This window comes from Sesamum indicum, linkage group LG7, assembly GCF_026168435.1.
Source record: "Sesamum indicum cultivar Baizhima isolate 11 linkage group LG7, ASM2616843v1, whole genome shotgun sequence".
NCBI lineage: Eukaryota > Viridiplantae > Streptophyta > Magnoliopsida > Lamiales > Pedaliaceae > Sesamum > Sesamum indicum.
Window position 1 is genome coordinate 15,688,242 of NC_142663.1, and position 21,224 is coordinate 15,709,465.

At 34.1% G+C, this 21,224-nt stretch overlaps 2 protein-coding genes across 2 annotated transcripts; both read left to right on the top strand.

Moving 5' to 3' along the window:
* Positions 1-11,128: 11,128 nt before the first annotated feature.
* LOC105167131 (protein DETOXIFICATION 35) lies at positions 11,129-15,406 on the top strand. The gene is made up of 7 exons (XM_011086716.3): positions 11,129-11,553; positions 13,149-13,774; positions 14,002-14,058; positions 14,147-14,385; positions 14,462-14,580; positions 14,662-14,748; positions 15,140-15,406. The coding sequence occupies exons 1-7, from the start codon at positions 11,272-11,274 to the stop codon at positions 15,203-15,205; spliced, it is 1,476 nt and encodes a 491-aa protein (XP_011085018.2). The 5' UTR covers positions 11,129-11,271; the 3' UTR covers positions 15,206-15,406.
* A 681-nt stretch (positions 15,407-16,087) lies between these two features.
* LOC105167132 (S-adenosyl-L-methionine-dependent methyltransferases superfamily protein) lies at positions 16,088-21,219 on the top strand. Its single transcript, XM_011086717.3, has 9 exons — positions 16,088-16,898; positions 17,311-17,460; positions 17,574-17,844; positions 18,523-18,633; positions 18,925-19,084; positions 19,362-19,619; positions 19,761-19,883; positions 20,247-20,324; positions 20,541-21,219. Exons 1-9 carry the CDS (start codon positions 16,200-16,202, stop codon positions 20,746-20,748), a joined length of 2,058 nt encoding a protein of 685 aa, XP_011085019.1. The 5' UTR covers positions 16,088-16,199; the 3' UTR covers positions 20,749-21,219.
* Positions 21,220-21,224: the final 5 nt, after the last annotated feature.

Genomic DNA, 21,224 nt, shown 5'->3' on the forward strand with positions numbered 1-21,224 from the left:
TATGATTTTAAAATTATTTTTTTAAATTTCATACCATTTTATTTTAATAATAATTGTTGATTTGATATAATTATATGATATTGATAATTAATATATAATTATTATAATTATAAATTATTAGATATAAATATTCGATATTAATAATGTGATCGATTTAATCAATAAATAATAATTTATTGCTTCACTTAAAAAAGAAAAAACTCACATAGAAACAATAGTTTGCTCCTTGATTACCGATTTTTAGCATAAATATTTATAATTTTTAGACGTTCTTGAATGCAATCCCCATTAATATATATATATATATATATATATAATTAATAAAATGAGAAATAAAAGTTTGTGATAAAAAGAAATATAGAGAAATAAGTTAAGAGAAAATATGGAGCAGTAGGTGTGGAAATAAAATATAATTATGAGATTATTTTAAAAAATATTAAAATTACTATTCTTATTATTTTATTTTAAAGAAACTAGCAGTAAACAGCATGCTCGACGTATGTGAAAAAAAGTATTTAAAAATTATAAAATAATTAATAATTTTATTGATAAGTTAGATATGAATCATGGGAAAGACATAAAAGTGTCAAAAGTTGAGAAAGTTTGAGGGGTATTTCAATACATTCATTAAAAAAATATTAAAATTATTTTTATAATCATATTTAAATGAAAATTTACATTAATTTATAGTAGGTTGGAGAAGACATGAAAAACAAAAGTCCAAACATCTTTTGTGGAACACCAAAATTGGTGAAGTTGAATTTTTTAGGGACACTATTGATTATATGAAGAAAGAAACAGTCTCAATCGATCAAATAAATAAAGTTGAACAACCAACCATATTAATTGCTTGAGACTCAACTTTAATTTTTTATTGCTAAAAGCACATTTCAATTAACCATCAACTATATATTAATAAATAAATATTGCAAAATTTTAACTCTATATATTAATCAATAAATAATGATCATAATAATGTTAAGAATAGAGTTTGATTTGCAGTTGACTTGATTAATACTCATTTAATTACAACGTAACTGCTTTAATAATCACATTTCAATCTTAATAAAGTATTAATAGAGCTAGCTCTTCCGTGCTGATTATTTTATTGGGTTAATTACACTTAATGATAAACTTCTTCTAAAAATATAAAATTATATTTTTTTAAAAAAAATTCAAAGTTATATTTACACCCCTTCCAAAAATTCTCTATTTACATCTAATCTCCATCCGTTAGGATTTGAACGGAAAATGGTGATATAAGCAAAAAACAAAAGAAATTACAAAAATTTATAATTTTGTCTTTCATTTAACATTCTTATTTATATTTTTGTATTTATAAAGAGATAAATATAATATTTATATATGGAATGAGTTAATTCCATCACAACTTTTCCTTTATAAATACAAATTATTAAATGGGAACGTTAAATGTGGTATAAATTAAAAAATAATTTAATTTTTTTGGTTTAACGTGAGTATTTTTTGTCAAAATCTTAACGAAGTGGGGCCAGTTATAAATAGTGAATTTTCGAAGAGAGTGAAAGTGTAATTGGATTTTTTTTGGGGGGCGTATAACTTTGCATTTCAAAGAGGGTTTAAATGTAATTAACCCTATTTTATTTTATCCAATCATGAGTTTACACTTGTTTAATTATTCAAATGACTGAAATGTTCAATCTTTTTAGCTAAATGCAACTGTAAATTTATTATCGTTTTAAAATTACAGGATATAAAAGAAAATATAGTTTAAAGTAGTTGTGGATGGTGTGAGATGAAAGCAGTGATAGAAAAAAGTAGGATGTATGAGGGGAGGGGAGGGTCGATGAGCAGCTGCAGAGGACACTGCAGATATTGGTATTGAGATGGAGCACTGACATAGAAGGTTACCTCTCACCTGCTCCAATAATAAGAATAAGGTGGAGGAGAACACGCTAATTGGCATGTGAGAATTCAATAGGACCAAACACAAAGTATAACCACTCATTCCTTTGTTTCTTTAGCTATAGTAGGGAAATGGACTATATATCTCAATTCATATTTATTTTTTAACATCATTTTTTAAATTTTTACTCTTATTTGTGTGGGAACATATATATACACACACACGTCGGTATGTTGTTTAAAAAATAGAACAAAGTATTTTTATAGTGATCGTAGAATAGAAAAGTATGTTTTGCATGAGTGGTTCAAGCCTATGTGACCAAAATTGAAAAGAAATGAATATTCTTCACCGAGAAAAATAGTGATCTAGAGATGGGCTTACTATACTATACAATGGATTCATTACATCCCGCCTAAAGGACCGACTTCTTTGGCTTTCCTTTAGCCTTATAGTGAATGCCTGAGAAGACAAGGAGATGGCTCCATGTGCTATGATTCATTATTTGGAATTCTGATCCAGGAGCACTACCAAAGTGTTTCAAAGGTCGGGTTTGCACTACGGGGATGCGCATCCAAAAGGAGAAAGATTACCTCGCTTAGACAGATATAGTACAATTCATTAAAGAGCTTAAAGAAAAGAGTTGTACAATCTAATTAGATATCGGTAATGCGATTCAAAAAAGAAGGCAATTACTAGAGGACTGAGTCACAAGGCATATTCCCCCGCTTTCACTTACATTAGTCTGAGTTGATTAAAAGAAAAAGAGATTACTGCGGGTCAGCCGGTAAAGAGTCTCAAGGAAAAAAAAAGGCATTGTCCCCTTAGCCTTAGCCGGCTTCGAAGACTCCAAGGAAGACTTCGACTAAGTCCTCTTGACGACTAAGAGCCAACAATCCCAGGGTTTCTCAAAGTATTTTGATTTCAATCTTAGTTGTTTAGCTTAGGTCCATCAATCTCTCGATCATGAAGTCAAGTCGAGCCAGATGGATTGCAGCAGGTCTAATAGTCGACGAAAGGACAACAGTTTCAGGTTTAAAAGAATTTCATTCCTATCCCTTTAGAAATCGAATGGATTCGGTCTTATACATATGCGAGGAAGGTAATCAAAAAAGAAACTTCAGACGTTTAACCGTAGCAAGAGCGCGAAAAAATTGAGCGTTTCTTATCACAACCTTTTTTGTAGCCGAAGTATTTACCGGTTCTCCAGGGAAATATGTTGGTCTAGCAGAAACCATTAGAGGATTGCAACTGATTCTTTCCGGAGAATTAGATGGTCTTCCTGAACAAGCCTTTTATTTGGTAGGTAATATTGATGAAGCTACCGCGAAGGCTATGAACTTAGAAATGGAGAGCAATTTGAAGAAATGAATCTTTGTGTAACATTGATGCTCTTATTGCTACAGCTGTGGATATAGGGATTTTGAGAATACACCTTATAGACTAATGGGTAACGATGGCACTGATGGGTGGTTTTACTAGAATAGGCAATAATGAGATCACTGCTTTAGTAAATGATGAAATTCCAAGGTATGAAACTAGTAAAGACATTGTTGAATGCTCACCCGGTCTCGGGCCAAGGGTCCAATTTCTTACCTCTCAAAAGGGCTTTTTATCCTCGAACCAATGTTTATTGTTTAGAGTGTTTAAACTAACTTCTACTAGATTGACTTAGTGTAAAGCTAGAGGATCTAGCCTAGCCTCTATTGAGCAGGTTTCTGAGTGCACTGACAAAGCTAAACTCATAGCTAGATTAGGTTGATGCCTATATAATCGAAAATTGTGATTGACCTGAGAAGGTGCGGTGACAGTAAGTGCTCTCTTTCACCTGGGAAATTTAGGCCGCCCTGATCAATGCGAAATTAAATGAAAAAACCCGCAGAAACGATCCAATCTCCGGTGAGTGCATTTCTATTTAGGACTAGAAAGTCGATCGAATAGAGATTTCAAGCTAAACTTTCCCCATGAAGGAAGAGACTCGACCTAGCTGCAGATGTGTGTTGCAAAAATTCAATAGCTCGATCAGCTCGACAAGCGTTACTACACATGTAATAAGAATATGCAGAGAGGAGCTTTCTCGAACGAAATAGGCTAAAGGGGGAAGAGGAATTTCTTTTTATTCTCAGTTGAAAGAGAGACTAGAAAGCAGGATCTTGGCGGATCTCAAAATAGTGCCTCACATCGACTTTTTGCGGTTGAATCACAAAAAAGAAGAAAATGGCACAAGTGAGCTAGGTAAGGATCAAGCATTTCGATTTCTTCCTTTGCTCAACCTATCTCTTCACAGCACTTATGCTAAATATGGTAATAAGATGTTCTTTCGTAAAGGGATGATCACCCAGAAAATGACTTAGCAGTATTCTTATCCCTAGCACGGCTTTCGAAAGAGGAAGATCCGACTATTTCCCAACAATATAATTTGATAAAAAAGGTCTTTGAAATGTCTTGGTGAATGCAACACTCGTGTCCAAGTTCCCTTAGTCAGTGCTGCTTGAGTCACTCTTGCCTCTTTTGCACCTTCTTTTAGAGACTGGACCGATTAGCACAAGGACGATATTCCCACCACAGGTTCTCAATTACATTGACCCTTGATTACCCTAGTAAAGATATCCCATGCAAGGAAAGGACAGAGTGGCATATTATTTTATATATATATATATATATATATATATATATATACGATGAATGTGCAGCTAGGAGAGCCAAGATTCTTTACTTGAAGACTTCAGCACTAACGCCATTTGACAGCTACCGAGGTTTTTATTTCAAGCTCCTACTAGTTGATTGAATCGAAGTCTTCACTGCCCAATTCCTTCCCAAAAGCAAAAAGAGGGCAAGCCCTTACTGAATGGCTTTCAAGAAATAAAGAGATATCATAGCCGGTCTCTTCGAGCGGATGCGGAGAACTAAAAAGCGGTAGGAAATACCATTCCGGCACAATATGAGGCGGGGTGGACATCGGATTAGCAGGTATATAATTGTCGATGCCCCAAAAATCAAAAAATTAGTGTACCAATTATGTCTACCGTGGGTGCTAAGAAGGGGAACTCGAGCCGCTGATTCGAGAGAGAGGTTGAGAGATGTGATGTGCATGAGATTGAGCCACGCTTGCCAAGTCTCTAATCAGAGATATTGAAGGTAACTCATTTCGGGACCCATGTCACTTCCAACGCGAGGTCGGGAATCAGCCGATTAATGGACCTAACAAGAAAGAGGTTGGATATTAAAAAAACGGACGTTTGAACATATGATATGAAAGTCATTCCTGCTTTAGGGGTAGTAATAAGTCCAATTGATTCGTGGTAAACTAAAATCCCTTGATGATGTATTTTCTTATAATTTCTTAGCTGATAGAGGGACAAATGGTATAGTTTATTTGTTCATATCTTAGAGGATTAAAAACCATGACTCTTGTTTTCCATTTGGCTATTTTTGCATTAATTGCTACTTCATCAATCTTATTGATTAGCGTACCCGTCGAAACATGCCACTGAAAGACTTTACTAAGACAAAGATCTGCTGTCAAGAACGTTGAGGAGGTAGGATGGATCATACATGGGGCAGTAGTTGGAGTCGGTGGCTCTCCTAGGATCCCTCATCTGAGATCCCTGGGGAAGAGGATCAAGTTGGCCCTTGCGAACAGCTTGATGCACTATCTCCATTCAACCCTTTGAGCGAAATGCAGCAAAAGAAAAAGGTCGATGAAAATTGAGCTAGACCCAGTGCTTTGACCTCTTGCTAATCCCTTCCATAGTAAGCACTTTATTTAATAGGAAAAAAAGGGAAGTAGGGGTGATTGTAACTCCAAATATAATGGGTACGTCTTGATTACTTAAGAATGAACTTATAAAACATGTCACCATCAGAACTATATTGAAAAGGGCCCGATTATAGTTCTCTAATGCCTAAGTCAGTAAATTGTAGGAAAAAATATTAATGAATGTGGTAAGAATAATTAGAGGATATATAGTACAAGATGTACCCGAAACATGGAAGGTGATTATTTATAGAATTTGCACTACAAAAATGATTCAGTAGTCACAATGAATTTGTACATATTAGGACTAAGTTTTGAAGATTTTGAATAAAGATGATAAATCTAAAACTAATATGAAGACTGAAAGTATTTGCCTAAAAGATCGGAAATAGACCTCATCTCTCATAAACTATATTTTATATTTTTATCCTAATTGCATAAAAGTAAAGCCTCATTCGAATTTTCTTGACGGAAAGCAATTAAAATCATTATTTCAAAAGGAATTAAGGATATTCATAATCAGCCATAGGTAATTTATTTTATTTTTATTTTTTGTGGGTGGAGGAGGGGATAGGGGAAAGTGGGTAAGTTTCAAATTAAAGCCTTGCAGATGCTTACAAAGGACAATTAATTAATTCTATCTTATTATGGAGGAAATTAGGATTGTAACTAGGTTTTTCATAAATTAATTTGGGGTAGTGTATTTCCTACTATCTCGAGTTCATAGGATGTTAGATCTCATTTTAAAAATAAGATCATGATGTGTTTCAATAAACTAAGATTTTGGAGTTTATAAGATGCTCGAAATGATAAATTTATAATTAATTTAGATAAATTCGTCAATATTTTAAAATAAGTTGGCAACTTTCTTATTTTGGATTAAAGATTTTACGAGTTTCTAATATTTTATTTTGAGAGCTTATAAGTTCTTTTTTTAAAAAAATTATCAACAATTTATAACATCTTATAAAAAATTTTAAAGAGTTTATAAACTCTCAAAAACCCTATTAGTTAAGTTGAACTCCGACCCATGAATGACATAGCCGTGTCATTTTTTGCACCTATCACCGATGGGGGAAAAAAACAAAGAGTGAAGGAGAATTTGGACAATTTACATGACCAAGTTAAGTAGTAGCAAAGCGCCAAGCTAAACGTCGTTTTGGCAGTCAAATAATGAAGCACACCCGACCACCAAAATGATTGAATTCTACGACCCGTTTTATCATGGGCCTACGCTACCCTACCCGGAAAAGTTCATTAAATTGGAGGCCCTAACTAAACATAGGAAAAGAAAATAGCGTGTGATTCCAAACCCGCAATGATTGAGCCCATTTGCGAACCAGTCGTATAAAATTCAAGTGGCAATCCGGGTACGGATCCGTATAACCACATATTCATTTCCCATTTGCAGCCTCATATCAGTCATCCGTATAATTACTTCTTCCTGAGACAAACTATTCAATGTGATGCCCTACTAATTATAAATCAAGAATCTCTCATCCAACAATCAATTCAAAGACTCTTCATTTATTTATTTATTTATTTTAAATTATAAACTCATGTATTGGAGTTTTAGAAATTAATATTTTTTATTGAAAATTAAGGTATTTAAATATTTAAAAAAATCATGAAATTTATAAGATATTTACTAATACCATAATTACTATGAATGGAGTAAGGAGCTTATTGAAATTCTATAAATAAGTTAAAATTTCTTTATTTTTGGTCCTTGAAAATAGAATATGCCACGCATGTGATTACTTTTCAATTGAATTATTTGAGATAGCAAACTATAAATTACATGGAATTTTGTTTGGCAAAGTGTACCAAAAGTTAAATATAAATCACGTGGAATTTTGTTTGGAATTTTTCAATATTATGGTTTGATTTTTTCCTAGAAAAAAGAAAAAGTTAAATGTCAGTGAATTTGTTCAATTTTCCCCACAAAATTCACAATCATTTTATTAAAACCAAAAAAAAAATGTTTGTTATGAAAAAAACATCACATGTTAATTAAATAATTATATATACTCAATCAAAATCTACTAAATTAATTCCATAAAATAAATGTTGTAACGTTGGGGACACACACAATGTTTGCGGCTCACCTAACTGTCTGGATGGATCATTGCATTCCAACGGTTAATAAAAAAGAACAGAAATAATTGTGATTGATTGAGTACAAGATGGAGTGGTTGATCTTGTATTAGACTGGGGGGGGGGGGGGAACCATGTTTACCGGATGGACCCTAACGTACGGAGTTGGATCAGGGGAACCTTTTCACAAGACAATTGATTTCAGGTGATCAATCATTTGATGGGCCAGATGAGCTACTGATATGTGGGCTCACTACGAAAGATGTGGAGAAATCTGGGCCACAAGTGGCCCATCCGTATTTGAGGTTGTAGTCAGCCCAACGTTTAGCAAAATTCATAGTTGCCCTACTTCTCATCATTCACTTGGAAGTTGGAACTCCTCCATTAATTTAGATAATGTATAATTTTTATTATTCATTTCATAATTGAAATTGAATTAGAGTTGAAAAATAATTTAAAATATTCAATACTCGATTCAACTTGATTGATAGAAGCTCATTCGACTCGATTTGTAATTTGGCAAAAAATTTTAAAAAAAAAAAAAAACTCATATCATATTAAGTACGCTAATCAATCGTAACACCAACGATTTGAAATTCATTCAAATTATATTTGAATTGATTGATTTAAATTTGACAAGATAATTTTAACAAAATAATTTTAAATTAAGAATTTGAAGAGCGTTAATATCCAAAAATCTAGAATCATGGTTTTCATGATGTGGTCTTAGGTGAGTGTAGCTTCCGACATCGTGGTCGTAAGGATTTCGGTGGAAGCTTAAGTGTCATGTTGCCAATCAAATAATTATTAATACGTACCTGGTGAATGGACGTTGGAGGACAAGCGGTGTCCATCAAAATGATTGAAATTGAATTGTACGACCCGTTTTTTAATGGGCCTGCCCTACCCGGAAAAAAGTTCATTGAATTGGAGGCCCTAAACAAACTTACTTTAAAGGCTCATGACATCAAACCCGTAATCATTGAGCCCATTTCCGAACCACTCGAATTTCAAGTGGTATTCCGGGTACGGATCCGTATAGCCACATATTTCATCTCCTATTTTCAGCCTCACATGAAATTCATGCCCTACTAACTATATCGTTTGAAATAAAATTAATTCTAATATTTTTAAAAATAAATAAAATCATTGTTTATATATTATACTCGGAGCAAGTATTCCTTTTGTAAATTTTACCAATTTATGTATTATTATAAATGATAAAATAAAAATAAATTTAATCGAATCAAATTAATTACTGTGATATTTGTTATGTGATTAATCACTTTTTTTTTAAATTATATAATTAAATCGTATAAAAAAATATATGATATCATTAGTTGAATTGAAATAAATTCAATTTGCACTCCTATGATTGCTAGAGCAACTGAAATAACTGTAAGTCTGTGATTGATTGAGTTCAAGATTGAGTGGCTCATCTTGCATTGGACTACTGGGGACAGGCTTACAAGATGGACCCTCACGTACGAAATTGGATTTACGTGCACCCTTTTGCTAGCACGTTTTAATAAGTGATCAATCATTTGATGGGCCTAATCAGCTCTGTGGGTATAATTATATATCGGCCCACCATCAAAGATGTAGAGATATATAGGCCACTAGAGGCCCATAGGTATTTGAGGTTCTGACCAGCCCAACTGTGATGGAATTTGAGCAATCTTCTTAATCCCAATGTATAGTTCACTTGTAATCATACGATTCTGGTACATTTTTATAAAATACTAGTCATTCATACTCTTAAGTATGACTATTCTTTTGAGTTCATATTATCTCCTATACGACCTCACTAGCTTAACCATCAAGATGTTATAATTGGTGTCTTTTTCAGTGTTATTCTCACATATTATTTTGTTGTAGAGCATGCCATCAAATTTTCTAAATATTTCAAACTTTTTCAAAATAAATTTAATGTCCTAAGACTTGAAAGAATTTGGACAAACAACAAAATTAGAAAAAAAAGATTTGTACAAATTAGATAAATATATTATGAGAATAATCCATAAATTGGAGCAACATAAGTTAGCAAATTATGTGAATAATAAGCTGTCGATCATCTTAAGATTTTGGCCCGTATTGAATAATTGAGTCTTTTGGATTAGACGTTGCAATTATAATTAATGGGTTTGGTACTAAAGAGTCAAGGCTTCTTAACTTGGTGGGCACAGTAGTATTGTTTACCTTTGTTTAAGGATAGAAAAAATTATATTTTTAGTCCTATAAATTAGGTTTATTTTTATATTACATCGTATAAGTTATAAAGTTTTTATTTTCAGTTCTCATGTGATTTTTTTTTATTCAATAATTAATAAAAAAAAAATCACAAAATTGTTAGTCTAGCATGTATTTAAAGAAAAAAGACCTAACATATGAGACCAAAAATATTATTATTTTTTAGAGATAAGTTTCTCTTTCATCATATGGGAGGCTTATCATAAATATGTGCCATTCTACAACACCATGAGATCTCCCACCTTCATCGCCAAAATTGTTTAGGGATAATCGGAATCTCTTGCTTCGACAAGACATAATTATGCATCCTTGAAATTGGTACAAGAGTTGTGAGTCGAACATAATGTAAATAAAACCCATATTATATTATTATTGCAATTTAAGATCGTTTCTTTGTATATTTATTATTTTATGAGCGAATAATAATCAACTAAGGTTGAATTTGCGATTCAATTGTTTAATTAAAATTCCACCAAATGACGTGGGACTAATAATCACACAAGATCTATCTTCGTTGAATTTTTTTTAATACTTATACGTTTGTTCTCGAGTTTGCAAGGACCATTGGAGCATCTTAAAATCTATGCTAGTGGACGATGTATGGCATACCCACTATAAATATTTTCAAGCAGTAGAGGATCAAAGGTTTTCCACTTCTCTTCATGACTAATAATGTATATATCATGTAACTAATTCATACTTAACACAAAAATCACTTTAGTTGATAAATTATTCCAAAATTTTGATATCAACACTTACTAATAGAAATTATCATCCAGTTCCTGACATTATAATACCTCATTGTTTTTGTCTAAGGATGTATGAATTTGAATGAAGATGGCAACAAACTGCATGAGCAATGTAGGGAAGAAGGTTGTTCCAAAAATCAACCACCTATTGAAACTCCTCCTTGTCAAACATGTACCCAAAACGAGCCAGAGACAGGCCCGTACGCTTTGTGGGCTTCACCTTTTCTTGCGTCTCCTATCTATCCAAAATTTATCATTGACATTTTTTTCCAAATCCTTGTATAATGATTTTTTTAAAGTTTTAACCATTTTTTTTTTATTATTATTATTAAGTATAGCTTGCCTGAATCATGGTATTAAATGAACTACTGCCTCTTAAGCACGACTAGACCACTATTATTTTCTCTTTTTATAATCTCCACATGAATTTCATTAATTATGTCTTATAAAACCATAAACGTCTAGTGCAGAAACTTGATTTGCAGCTAAGATTAAAATTGAAAATTTAGAAAACAAAAACCTACCACCTCCATCAAATGGAGGCGCCGCTGCTGGAGCACAACCCCCGCCCCGATATCCAGCTTATCGGAGACGACGGCGACTATCTTCCAGCCAGAGGGGTGAAAGCTTGGTGGAGAGTTTTCTGCATAGAATCAGGTAAACTGTGGAGAATAGGCGGTCCCATAGTCATTCAAATACTCTGTCAGTTTGGAACCACCACCGTCGCCACCATATTCGTCGGTCATCTCGGAGACGTCGAGCTCTCCGCCTTCACCATTGCAACCACAGGCATCGGAGTCTTCGCTTTCGGATTTATGGTCAGCCCATACTATTCCTTTCTAGTCTATACTATTACTTTTTTTTTCAATTATATATTTTATATATATCATTACGTTTATTTTTATTTCACAAATAAATATATTCTTTAATCAAAATTTACTAAATTTATTGATTTATTAACAAAAAAAAAATCAATTTATATCTTGATTTATTACTAACTTAACAAAAAATCTTTTCTTACCAAATTAACTATTTTTATATATACTGACATGCTGCATGTGAGGAGATATCTTTTTTAGGGTAGTTTTGTCAGAAATATTTGTTTAATCTGTAATAAATAAATAATAAATAGTGGGGCTAAATATAAATTTTTATTCAATTTTTTTGCTAATATAAATAAATTTTATAAATTTTGACTATTTGTTATAAGAAAACAAATGCTAATGATATTTAATATAATTTTTTAAACTACATGAAATCTATGCTTAATATCACCAAACCTCACGAGTAGACAGTATAATTAGCCCTAAAACTTATGTACTAATTCACAACAAGAAAATAGAAAATCAGTGACAAAAAAATATATTAATTTTAATATTGTCACTAATTATATATATTTAGTGACAAAAATATTTATTTTGTCATAATACCAAATTGGAAAGTTTTAACCACGATAATTATTTTATAAAAAATGTAATTAATTAAGAAGAGTTAGAGGCAAATTATTGTGCATTGAGTTGTTACTAGAAATAATTAATAATACGTGTATAATGACAATTTAGTGATAGTATTGTCACTATAAATATATTACTAATTATATATAGTTACAAGTTTATACATAATTTTGTTACTAATAATTAATTATATAATAATAAGATTAAAATTATTCTCACCAATTATATATATATTTTTTGACAAACTTTCAAATTGTTACATGATATCTTGTTATTATTATTATTGTATTTTTTTTCTTAGTGTAATTAATAATTGATACTTGATAAACGTGAAACTTCGTTGACTCCAAGAAAAGTTGGTGGAACTAACTGAGATGCATTTATATATATATATCCAAATAACTTTTTTCTATTAACAGCTTGCTAATTTGTTTAAATTGCATCAACCTCCCCTGGACTATAGATAATTGACATTCACAACCCTTGATGCTTGGTCTTTGTCCGCATCGACCACCATTTCATCTAATTTTCTGTTGGCTGACCATTAATCATAAGGCTAAAAACTCATAATTTGAAAAAAAATAATGAAAGGTAACCCAAATATTACTATCATATTAAATATATATTATAGTTGAAAACTTCCAAGTTTTTTCTTTAAATTAGTGATTTGACCCAAAAACTATACTTCTGTTCTTTTCTTTTCTTTTTTAATAATAATTCCTTAAAAAGTAGTTATCTTGATTTAATTTATATAAAGAAAGCACTTTAATATATTAATAATCAGCCCAATATAATTATGACAATGTTCTTGAAATTTGAGGCTACGGCTGTTGGATTGAATTTTTATTATTTTAAACTTTATTGCATTTTTATTTAATGTGATATATACATATCATGTTTACACGTACAAAATATTTTCTTAAATAAAATACACGATGAACGTTTGAAATATGTTGCAGCTTGGTATGGGGAGCGCCCTTGAGACACTATGTGGCCAGTCATTCGGTGCAGGCCAAGTTCACATGCTCGGCGTTTACATGCAGCGTTCGATGATAATCCTATTAGCCACTTGCATTGTTCTCCTTCCAATCTATATATTTGCCACCCCAATTCTTAAGCTCCTCGGACAACAGGATGAAATAGCAGCTCTTGCCGGATACTTCACACGTCTTCTCATCCCACAGTTGTTTTCTCTAGGGATAAATTTTCCGACCCAAAAATTCCTTCAAGCACAGAGCAAAGTCATTGTGCTTGCATGGGTGGCTATTCTTGCTCTGGTTTCACAAATCTTTTGGTGTTGGCTATTCATTGATGTTTTTGGTTGGGGCACGATTGGTGCAGCTATGGCCTACGATCTTACGAGTTGGGGCACTGGTATAGCCCAATTCATTTACGTGGTTTGTTGGTGTAAGGACGGGTGGAAGGGATTCTCGTCACATGCGTTTCGAGGTATGTGGGCTTTTGTGAGGCTGTCGCTTGCTTCTGCTGTCATGCTGTGCCTGGAGATGTGGTATATGACCAGCATTGTTGTCATAACTGGAAATCTTAACAATGCTGTTACCGCGGTTGGTTCCCTTTCTATATGGTGAGTTTAAGGTGGTGTTTGGCTCAACTTGTTTAAAAAAATCTTATAAACTTATTTTAATACATAACCATCTGTGAGCTATATATAATTAAGGTGCTAAGCTTTACACTCCATCAGTGAAGAATCTAGTTCTAATTATGTCGCCGTTCTGATTTTGAAATGATTATACGTACCATGATCATGCTTCTGATCATAATCCATTCTTTTCTTTGGTTTATATCTTGCAGCATGAATATTGATGGGTGGGAAGCCATGGTGTTTATTGGAATCAATGCTGCTATAAGGTACGTAATTAGCTTAAGGTGATGTGATGCCTGTTATTTGATTTATATGTTTTGTCAAAAGCGATCTTGAAATTCTTTTTTGTATCAGTGTCCGGGTTTCAAATGAGCTTGGTCTAAGGCATCCACGAGCGGCCAAATATTCAGTCTATGTAACGTTGTTCCAATCTGTATTGATCGGGATTGTATGCATGATTATTGTCCTTGCAACAAGGAATCAGTTGGCTCTAATATTTACAAATAGCAAAGAAATGCAAAAGGCTGTGGCTGAGCTTTCAGGCCTTCTTGGAGTCACCATGCTTCTCAACAGTGTTCAACCTGTGATATCAGGTACGTTAGAATTAGTGAGTTGTTCCTCCAACATCTTCAGTATGTTTCATGTCTTAATTTGTTTATTGTACTGCAGGTGTGGCGATAGGCGGTGGATGGCAAGCGTTGGTCGCTTACATCAACCTGGCTTGTTATTACATATTCGGTCTGCCTCTAGGATATCTTCTTGGTTATGTGGCTAAACTTGGAGTAGTGGTAAATTATACTTAATACTCGTGCAAATTCAAACTGCGTTGCACTGTAAAAAAGCATATTCAGGTGTATATATGTTTGCAGGGAGTTTGGGGAGGCATGATTGCTGGAGTGGCCTTGCAGACATTGCTGCTTTTGCTGCTGGTTTATAGAACCAATTGGAACAAAGAGGTACTACTGCCAAAATTAGCTTTTTTTTTAAATTTTTTAATTTCTTCTATTTCATTTATTATACACATAGTACGAGTATAAAAATTATATTTTTTATTTATTTAAGAAAATATTTTATACACATAACATGTATATCTTAAATAAAATAAAATATACAATAAATTTGAAATAAAAAATTCAACAAGTTGGTTTTCCACAGTAACTAATTCAACTTATGACATGTTTGACACTTAAAAATTAGTCTGAACAGTGCTAGAAAAAAAATAGAAAAGGTACGCATGCAAGAACTAGCTACAGAAAGCAGGAATCAATTTTAAACAGTTATCCACATTATTTTACAATGTTTGCATGAATTTGTGGCTATGTTTCTAAAGCCACTTTGAAATTGCAGGTTGAGCAGACAGCAGAGCGAATAGGGAAATGGGGAGGTCAAGACTCAAGACATACAAATATATAACAAAACACCCATTCTCAACTGACCAATTTCATACGAAAAACGGAGACCAACCTTAATCATTTCATTCTTTCTTGAATCAAACATTCCATATTAGTAATTACTGATATTCTAATAACCCAAAAACTTGTTTCAGACTTTCGTTCCAGTAAACATTTATCATTTAATTGTTGGAAATAAATTTAAGATATTTATAGCTTTTGATTTCGAATTGTATAAATTGAATTGATTTAAATCAACTATTACATAAAACTCATTTCCACAACAAAAATATAAAAGTTGTTGCCAACCACTCTAAACTTTCACTACTGTTTAATTTATAATTTTTTGTATAACTCATTTTCACAGCAAACATAAAAGCTATTGCAAACATCCCCATAATTCAATCCAAAAACAATTTGATGCTAGCAATAAGGAAATGAGAATTTCAATTTATATATTTGTTTTATTAAATTTAGATAAAATACACCATACTGTTAGCAAGTATAATGCCCATATCTTTTACATTCATGAAACCAAACATTGCATATGATTATGAATATATATACATGACCATACCCCCCCCCCCTACCCCCTACTTCACTTGATTTCTCATTGGTAATTACATTTATACTTCCTATATCATAATTTATTCGCATAGATATTTATAACTTTTTTACATAATAATAAAAAATTATAAATTAAAAGATAGAAATAGTTGATATAATAAAATTAATTATTTTGGAATGCATGCGTAATTAGGATAAGATTTGAGGCATCTCTCCCTCGATCAGAAAACCCGCGAGACATAAACAACGTCGTTTAAGTTACTTCGCTTCCTTTTCATTCTTCCTTTTCCCCTTTTTTACTCTCTTCATTCTCAAGCTATATATATGTATGCATATATACCTATATATATATATATATGATCACATTATTATTGTCATTTATATTAAATTACACACACACACTCACACATACTATACACAGTTGAGATCTGTGATTTTTCCTTCTGACAATGAAGGGGATTGGCAGCGGCGGAGGAGCTTCCGATCTCTGCAAATCCGCCACTCTGATCAAAGTTTCGGGATTTCTACTCATTTCAGTCGTATTCTTCTACTTAGGCAAGCATTTTTCCGATGGCTCCTCACAGCAACTCATCTTCTTTTCCTCTCACCAAAACCCTGAACCCCAGAACACGCCATCCTCCGCCGCCGTTGCCCTCTCTCCCAATCTCAACAAGACCTTCGATGTCTCTTCCCTCGTAAATGCTACCGCCTCATCCCCGCCCCCCGACAGTGCCCTGAATGAACCTCAACAACCCCTGTCTCCTCCTCCGCCCTCTCCTCCGCCGGCTTTGAAGAGGATGGGTGTGGTGGACGAGAATGGAAGGATGACGGATGATTTTGAGGTGGGTGAGTATGATCCCGAACTGGTGGAAAATTGGGCGAAAACCAACGAGAGTGAGGGTTTGGAGAGTGATGGGAAGGGGGATAAGGTTAGGGTTAGGATCAACAAGTTCCCGTTATGTCCGGAGAGTATGAGGGAGTATATACCGTGTTTGGACAACGAAGAGGCGATTAAGAAGTTGAATTCTACTGAGAAAGGCGAGAAATTTGAGCGGCATTGTCCTGAAGAGGGAAAAGGCTTGAATTGTTTGGTCCCTGCCCCTAAAGGGTACAGAACTCCAATCCCATGGCCCCGAAGTCGTGATGAGGTAACCTTTTATTTTGATTGTATGCAACTAGGATTTTGCATTTCTACAGTTTTCTTATCTTTCCCCATGTATTTTGGAGGTTCTTTATTGATAGTGTGCAATTTGTTTTGGTCGGAGGTGAATAAACTATAGTCTTTTGGAGGTTTAGCTAACCATATTTTATATTTGGACTCTAATTCAAATTTTAAAGAGAACAGTCCGTATCAATTGAACACATCTGAATCAAAATGCTGGGAACTGTGAGCGCGCTGGCCTTCTTTTTCTTTTTCCCCCTTTCTTTAAATAATTTCTCTTAGGGTGGAGGATGGGGTAGGGTGGGGGATTGTGTGGGAAGTGTGGCAAAATTCGAGAAGAATTATTATCATATATAAGCAGTTAATGGAAGATCCTTACCTCGTCTTATCGCATACAGGTGTGGTTTAGCAATGTTCCTCATGCTCGTTTGGCTGAGGATAAAGGGGGTCAGAATTGGATAGCCATTGACAAGGACAAGTTCAAGTTTCCTGGAGGTGGCACACAGTTTATTCATGGGGCAGATCAGTATTTGGATCAGATTGAAAAGGTGTCAGTTGTTGTATGTTATATAGCCACCAATGGTATTTATAAATGACTGTGGTCTATTAGAAAAAGTGTGATGTCCTCTGAATTTTTTTCTTTTTGGTCTGTATCAACTAGATGGTCCCTGAAATTGCATTTGGTCGACATACTCGAGTTGCTCTGGATGTTGGTTGTGGTGTTGCAAGTTTTGGTGCATATTTACTGTCACGAAACGTCATCACTCTCTCTGTAGCTCCTAAAGACGTTCATGAGAACCAGATTCAGTTTGCACTTGAACGGGGTGTACCTGCAATGGTGGCGGCATTTGCGACACGGCGTTTACTTTATCCAAGTCAAGCATTTGATCTGGTACATTGTTCAAGGTGTAGAATCAACTGGACTCGTGATGGTATGATTTTATTCTGGTGAAGTACTTTTGGTAGACTCCTTGAGTCTATTTCTTTTTATAAGTTGATACACAGTGCAAATGGAACTGTTAATGTGTTTGGCGTGTGCATGCTTTTTGTTGTTTTGCATATTGAATTTCAGGAGTCATGCAAGACTATTTCATGTAGTGAACTAGTGCAAAGATTAGTTAGTTGATGATTCTAAAACTTTTGGGGAATATGATGACTTTGTAATTCATTTGCGTGTTTGAAGACTGTGGTTAACTTATGAAGTTTGTTCCTCACCCCTAACCATGTCTACAAGAAACATCTTTTATGCAAAATTTCAGGGATAAGGTTTTCCAAACCTGCTTCTCATAGCGTCCCAATTGTTATTTTCTAGATAAGGAAAGATGATTAGTGGAGATGTCTCTGCACTTATTGTCCATTTTACACAAATGCCTGTGGACTACTTTATATGGCTTTCCTTGATGCTGACAAATGAATGATAATTCTTTAGTGTCTAACTTGCATGCTGCCTCTTGGGCTTTATGCACCTCAATGTCAAATTTTGCTTCATGTAGAGAGAGAGAGAGAGAGAGAGAGAGAGAGAGTTTTTGGTTATCTCAGAAGCACTTACACTGATAAACATCTTATTTTAAACCCCTGTTAATATGCCCTTTTCATGTACTCCTTTGTAGATGGGATTTTGCTACTTGAGGTCAACAGGATGCTCCGGGCAGGGGGATATTTTGCTTGGGCAGCCCAGCCTGTTTATAAACATGAAGCAGCCCTCGAAGAACAATGGGAAGGTAAATTGCTCAGAAATTGAGCTGAACCAAAACTCCATTTCAAATGTATGCTACTTGTCCTCTATAGAGTCCGTTGGATCCCTGGATTTCTACTGCATTTTTTCCAATTATTCATATAACTCACCACATATATGCCAATCTCTCTGAGATTTTATGTAATCTTTTGAATATCTCATCATGGCTGCTGGAGGAAGACACTAAAACTTAGAGTTGTAAGAAGCATTCTGGCCACTCAAACAGGAGGAAGTTGCAGTCGTTTTGATAACCCATTTTCACATTTGTTGCTTCCAGATATGATTAACCTTACCAGTCGACTTTGTTGGACTCTTGTCAAGAAAGAGGGGTACATTGCAATATGGCAGAAGCCCTTTAATAACAGCTGCTATTTGCAACGTGAGGAAGGAACCCGACCACCATTGTGTGAACCTAATGATGACCCAGACAATGTCTGGTATGTTACTTTTTGGTTTTAACTTTTCAGTTATTATGAGAAAGTAGGCATTCTAGGTTTTCCTCTGTCTTATAGAAAAGCAACTATCTAAGAAAAATGCAATTACTTAGACATTAACAAAGGTAAATACAGGTGGTTAATTTTGATATAATGCTGATGAATGTCTTTTGGTTCATCTTCTTGCTGCATCTATGCTTTGTAATGGTGAATCAAATAGAAGAAATGTTTAGTGATCTTATCTTGTTTTTCATTATTTTCATCTCCAAAATTGTGTTAGGTATGTTGACTTGAAGGCATGCATAACACGTTTGCCTGAGGAAGGTTATGGATCAAATGTTACAGACTGGCCAGACCGCTTGCAGAGTCCTCCGGATAGGCTTCAGAGCATACAAATTGATGCCTACATATCAAGAAAAGAGCTTTTCAGGGCAGAATCAAGATATTGGAAAGAAATAATTGAGGGCTATGTACGTGGTTTACATTGGGGTAAATATAAGCTTCGGAATGTATTGGACATGAGAGCAGGCTTCGGAGGGTAAGTTCTTTAAAGACTTTTGAATTATCCTATTTGGTCACAATTTTATGTACTTTGAGTAGAATACGGAACGTTCCCTTCTTGACCTCTTGTTGCCTTTACCAATTTCTCAGAACAACTAATTAGTTCCTTTACTGGCAGCTTTGCAGCAGCACTTATTGAAAACAAATTGAATTGCTGGGTGCTAAATGTTGTCCCAGTTAGTGGACCCAATACGTTGCCTGTTATATATGACCGTGGGCTCATAGGAGTTATGCACGACTGGTACGGATTTAGTGATCACTTTCTTCTTAAATAATCATTATGCAACTATGCATATGATATTATGTTAAGTATAATAAATGGTTAAGGTTTGTGCCCTGCTCCTTCCTTCATCCCCCTTCGAAGAAAAGAAGAAAAAAGAGAAGGGGGAGAGAAACAGAAAAAAGATGCTATATAAATAAAGGAAAAATTTTGGTTGAACCCATATAAACCATGGATGAATCCTCAAATCTTACAAACCACATATTTTGGATGCCAATATCTGCATTGTTTGTATATGCCTACTGACACAAATGACTTTCTTCCATATTTCTTGCTGCTGAACCCTTGCTGAACAAATCACAATGAACGCATGAAAATTTTCAGGTGTGAACCATTCGATACATATCCCAGAACCTATGACTTACTTCACGCTGCTGGACTTTTCTCAGTTGAACGAAAAAGGTATTCACGTTATGGCCTTTTCTTCTGGTTTTAACAACTTGAACACTATTGGAATTCTATAATTTCAGTAAGCATTGTACTTTATATTTCTCTATAAATACATTATTTAGTAGTAGTGATTTGTTGCATCTGTCTCTAGTAGCACATAAATATGTCCAATTTTGTTTACATGGTTGACATGTTAGACCTGTATGTTTATTTGGGTTCCTTACGCAGGTGTAATATCTCTACCATCATGCTTGAAATGGATCGAATTTTGAGGCCTGGTGGCCGTGTATATATTCGTGATTCTGTTGCTGTGATGGATGAACTTCAAGAAATTGGGACAGCGCTCGGTTGGCATGTAGTATTGAGGGACACATCCGAGGGCCCACATGCGAGTTATAGGATCTTGACGGGTGATAAACGCCTCCTTCGGGCCTGAAATGATGATGTATTTCCAAATTGCAAGCAGCAATTGTACATGCTGGAAATAATCAGTGTTTTAGGAACTAACAGCGATGTGGCAACGTTATGTTGAGGTGATGAGTTAATTTGAGATGTGGAGACATGATTCCCTTGAGGATGGATTTCTGAGAATCTGCAATTTACATGGCTATTAACTCAATTGTAACACAAGAAAGGTGAAGGTGAAGCCCTGCAGAGATAGTGAGGCATATGATAAGGAAACCTATCAAATTTTCTCTGATGTTACATTTGACAAATTTCATTGTCTTTTGCTTTTATAATTATTTTTTTTTGTTCTGGGCTGGGGAGTGGGGGCAACTGGGAAGGTTGTTATCATTATGTTTTAGTTCTTTTGTTTCTTCTGTTTATCATTGACAGTTGAAGAAATACTTTTTGTAAGTATATTTCATGCCATTAAATATTTAATATATTTTTGTATTGCGATAAATTGTA

What these genes read in the sequence shown, in the direction of transcription:
- LOC105167131 (XM_011086716.3), top strand. Translation starts at nt 11,272, where the DNA reads ATGGAGGCGCCGCTGCTGGAGCACAACCCCCGCCCCGATATCCAGCTT. An exon ending in TCTTCGCTTTCGGATTTATG is followed by an intron (nt 11,554 to 13,148) that starts GTCAGCCCATAC and finishes AATATGTTGCAG; the next exon opens with CTTGGTATGGGGAGCGCCCT. An exon ending in GAACCAATTGGAACAAAGAG is followed by an intron (nt 14,749 to 15,139) that starts GTACTACTGCCA and finishes TTGAAATTGCAG; the next exon opens with GTTGAGCAGACAGCAGAGCG.
- LOC105167132 (XM_011086717.3), top strand. Translation starts at nt 16,200, where the DNA reads ATGAAGGGGATTGGCAGCGGCGGAGGAGCTTCCGATCTCTGCAAATCC. An exon ending in GGCCCCGAAGTCGTGATGAG is followed by an intron (nt 16,899 to 17,310) that starts GTAACCTTTTAT and finishes TATCGCATACAG; the next exon opens with GTGTGGTTTAGCAATGTTCC. An exon ending in ATAGGAGTTATGCACGACTG is followed by an intron (nt 19,884 to 20,246) that starts GTACGGATTTAG and finishes GAAAATTTTCAG; the next exon opens with GTGTGAACCATTCGATACAT.